Below are 3,952 nucleotides of genomic sequence, written 5' to 3' on the forward strand. Positions count from 1 at the left end.
TAAAGAGGTGCCCTGGTGAGCTGCAGCTCCATCTCAGGGCTGGCTCTGTGATCATAAAGCAATGCCCTGGTGAGCTGCAGCTCCATCTCAGGGCTGGCTCTGTGATTGTGGAGCTAACCCTTGCCCTGTTCTTTGACATTCAAGAAGGTATTCTGCCATTCTCTAGCTGTGACGAAGTATCATGGTGACGGAATAAATACGAATAATGACGGAATTAGCCAGGTCACCCTAACAGAGCTCACAGACTTTCTTTATAGAGGAAGTCATCTTGTGTAACTTACAACTATCTTCAGTTATTCCTACAGTAAGATGTTGGGATAGTTGAGTGATCTATTGTTAAGCAATGAAAGAAGAAAACACTGTTGGAGGAGCAAGTGCCTGGGAGAAACCAGACGGGAAAATGACCATTATGGCCTCGGCCACATGGAGTTCAGCCGGGGAGAGGTGATTTATTTGCAGAATAAATTAGTAAACCTGGGAGATATGTAATTCATTTTGGAAAACTTTTTTCTTTGAAACAGATTCTCTCTGTCTCCCTGGCTAGAGTGCCATGGCGCCGTCATAGCTCACAGCAACCTCCCATTCCTGGGCTCAAGTGATCCTCCTGCCTCAGCCTCTTGAGTAGCTGGGACTGCGGGTGCCCGACAGAAAGCCCGGCTATTTTTCCTATTTTTAGTAGAGACAGCATCTCATTTTTGCTCAGGTTGGTCTCTAACTCCTGAGCTCAAGCGGTCCTTCCTCCTTAGCCTCCCAGGTGGCTAGGATTATAGGTGTGAGCCACTGGGCCCAGCTGACAAGCGTTTTTTTCAAAACTGGTCAAAAGTAAATGATAAAACAGAAGTCTGTTTCAATGCTGTCAAACTCATTTTTTGTGGAGCACCAGATTTGTAGATGAAAAGGGCAGTTGAAAACCAGATTTTAAATGTCATCTGTTGGCCTTGACCTCTCCCTACACTGTCCTCACACAGGGGGGGCTGGCAGCAGGTTGCATGTGCAAAACCAGGCTGGTCTCTGCTCCTGTGAGGTCCAGTGGGAGCCCTTCCCAGGCTGTCCCTGGTGTCCCCTCTCACTCACAAGAAATTACCTGCGTCTGAAATTACCTGATTTCCAGAAGTTAACTTACACATTTCTTTCAAAGAATATGAATAAAGTGAGGCTCACATGTTATTTGTACTGAGTGGCCCAGCAAGAGTTGTATAGATTCTCTTCAGAAGCTTTGACCTCTAGAGGCTAGAGACCAGAAAGGGTCCCACACAGAGGGGTCAGGGGAAGGAAGTCTTTCCTTGCCTTCACTGGTAATCGTCAGTTCTTTGCTGATGATCCTTGGAGTATTGCCTGTTACAGAAAAAAAGTGATGTCTGTAAGAAAATAAAGTAGAGCCTCTGTAAGTTGACCACTCACGGGACTGTAACAAACTGGTCAACACACGGAGGTGTCAACATACGGAGGTGTCAACATAAGGAACTGGGCTGTGGTGCCTGTCAGGTGTGCGAGAATCAGGTCAGCTATGGAGGTCCCACTGTGTTCTCAGGGCTGTAAGAGCTCAAATTTTGCTACAATCAGGCCTGGTTTGATTTCCCTTGAGCCATTTTCAGGTCATGTCACTTTAGGAGAGTTGCTTTTATGAGACCTCAGTTTTAGCTCTGAAATGGTGATAATGATAATATCCATCTTATGCTGACCCTCTAAGGGGTGTTCTGAAGATTTAATACCATAAAACGTGTAAAAGTCCAAGCTTATTGCCTGAGACATGGAAAATGTCTAATTGATGCTCAGTCTCCCTCTTTAGACTATTTGGATAAATTTTGCTTTTGCTCACACAGAAAAAAAGCCCGAGCCATTTGGGCTGCTAGTCACAAAAGGCAACCTTTTAGATCTTTTGGAAATGTTTTCAGTGTCTGTGCCCACCACTGAAACTATTAATTTCTGATATGCTTACAGACCCCGCCAAGCTTTTCCTTGTCGACCGGTTCTTGTATGGGAAAGAAGACACTGATGTGCTGGTCCGCTGTCCTCTGACAGACCCCGAGGTGGCCAACTACTCTCTCACGGGGTGCCAGGGGAAACCTCTTCCTAAGGACCTGAGGTTTGTTCCCGACCCCAAGGCTGGCATCACAATCAGAAGCGTGAAGCGTGCCTACCACCGGCTCTGCCTACACTGTTCTGCTGACCAGGAGGGCAAGCCAGTGCTGTCGGACAAATTCACTCTGAAAGTGCGGCCAGGTACTGGCCCTTCCTTACTCTGCTCTGGGGGTCGGGAGTCCAGCCCTCTAAAGAAGCCGTCACTCTTCTCCCACTCAGTTGGGAGCTGCCTCATGACTCGATCCCCCGGCTTTAAAATAGTGTCATCTGCATGGGAATTCTTTTTCTTCTTTCTTTCTCTTTTTTTGGAGACAGTCTTACAGTGTTGCCTTGGGTAGAGTACTGTGGCCTTATAACTCTGAGCAACCTCAAACTCTTGGATTCAAGTGATCCTCTTGCCTCAGCCTCCCAAGTAGCTGGGCCTACAGGTACCCACCACAATGCCTGGCTAGTTTTTTTTTTTTTTTTCAGTAGAGACAGGGGATGAGGAGTCTCCCTCTTGCTCAGTCTGGGCTTGAACTCCTGAGGTCAGGCGATCTACCCACCTCAGCCTCCCAGAGTGCTGAGATTATAGGTGTGGACCACCACGCCCGGCCTGTGTGTGAATTCTTTACAGCCCCAACCCCATGTGGGGTCCTTGATTCCCTCTAGCAGAGGTGGGTGGCCTGCCCTTGGTTGGCTGGCATTTACACTGGGCTGACTTCGGTTACTCTAAAGTGTCATGATTTCCCCTAGTATTCCATCCAAAAGAGACTCATTGGGAAGCTTTAATTACGCTGGCTGCGAGGATTAGCACACAGATTATGCATTCTTTAATTTATACTTGACTTTAGCCAAAAGTCTGAGAAGTGATCTTTGATTTACTATTGACATGGTAATTGACTTTCTCTTCAGCTGATTAATTTCAACTCATTCTCAAACTGCTTGAGATCTGAGAAGGAAAGTACCAGTTGACATGGACCTTGTTATTACAGTAGTGTTGCATAGGAAGTTTCGTTAGCTAGAAGCTAATCTAGGTTTAATGTCTCAGAGATCACCTGATTCAACACCAGCTGGCATTCAGCTATTGGGTACAGTCTTTATTAAGGCTTTTGACAAAGTATACTTATTGGAACTAAGGAAAATTTGATTATTTAAAACTTGGGATTTTCAGAAGCAAGCAAGGTGGTATTTTTCACAGTACATGGGAAAGATGCCTATTTGGTTAAAAGAATGCAGTAACTTGTAGGTCACATCCCCATGACACCATTCCCTGTGCTGGGGTTTCTACCTGTTTTGAGGAAGCGTTTTCTAGCAGTATTATGATCTCCTGGGGACCAACCCCGTCTTTTTCACTCAATATTAATGAATTTATTTGACAGGTACATGATTTAATCGTTTCTTCAGACACACAAGTAATTCAGGTGAGGTAGGTTAGTGCCACACTTTGTATTTTATTTAAAAGGTGACAGATAAGCTATACTGAGAAATGGAAGTCAAAATTTCATGCTATAGTAGAACCTATTATTTGAAGGCCGTATTTCTTTTTTATTCTAGCCTTCAAAGCTGTACCAGTTGTGTCTGTGTCCAAAACAAGAGCCCTTCTTCGAGAAGGGGAAGAATTCACAGTGACATGCACGATAAAAGACGTGTCCAGTTCTGTGGACTCCGTGTGGATAGGGGACAGTGGTCAGGTGAGTGAGTTGTTACATCAATAAAAGCCATGTCCAGTTCTGTGGACTCCGTGTGGATAGGGGACAGTGGTCAGGTGAGTGAGTTATTACATCAGTAAAAGACATGTCCAGTTCTGTGGACTCCGTGTGGATAGGGGACGGTGGTCAGGTGAGTGAATTGTTACATCAATAAAAGACGTGTCCAGTTCTGTGGACTC

At 45.5% G+C, this 3,952-nt stretch overlaps 1 protein-coding gene across 3 annotated transcripts in view; it reads left to right on the plus strand.

Moving 5' to 3' along the window:
* Positions 1–3,952, plus strand: part of KIT (KIT proto-oncogene receptor tyrosine kinase) — an 88,647-nt gene that overhangs the window by 42,532 nt on the left and 42,163 nt on the right. For all 3 annotated transcript variants that reach the window (XM_003794609.2, XM_023515973.1, XM_012808082.2), the window contains exons 3-4: positions 1,942–2,223; positions 3,619–3,755. In XM_003794609.2, the coding sequence (XP_003794657.1) occupies positions 1,942–2,223; positions 3,619–3,755 (419 nt within the window). The remainder of the gene's footprint in view (positions 1–1,941; positions 2,224–3,618; positions 3,756–3,952) is intronic.

The sequence above is a fragment of the Otolemur garnettii genome, unplaced genomic scaffold (genome assembly GCF_000181295.1).
Source record: "Otolemur garnettii isolate 467f Iridium unplaced genomic scaffold, OtoGar3 scaffold00083, whole genome shotgun sequence".
NCBI lineage: Eukaryota > Metazoa > Chordata > Mammalia > Primates > Galagidae > Otolemur > Otolemur garnettii.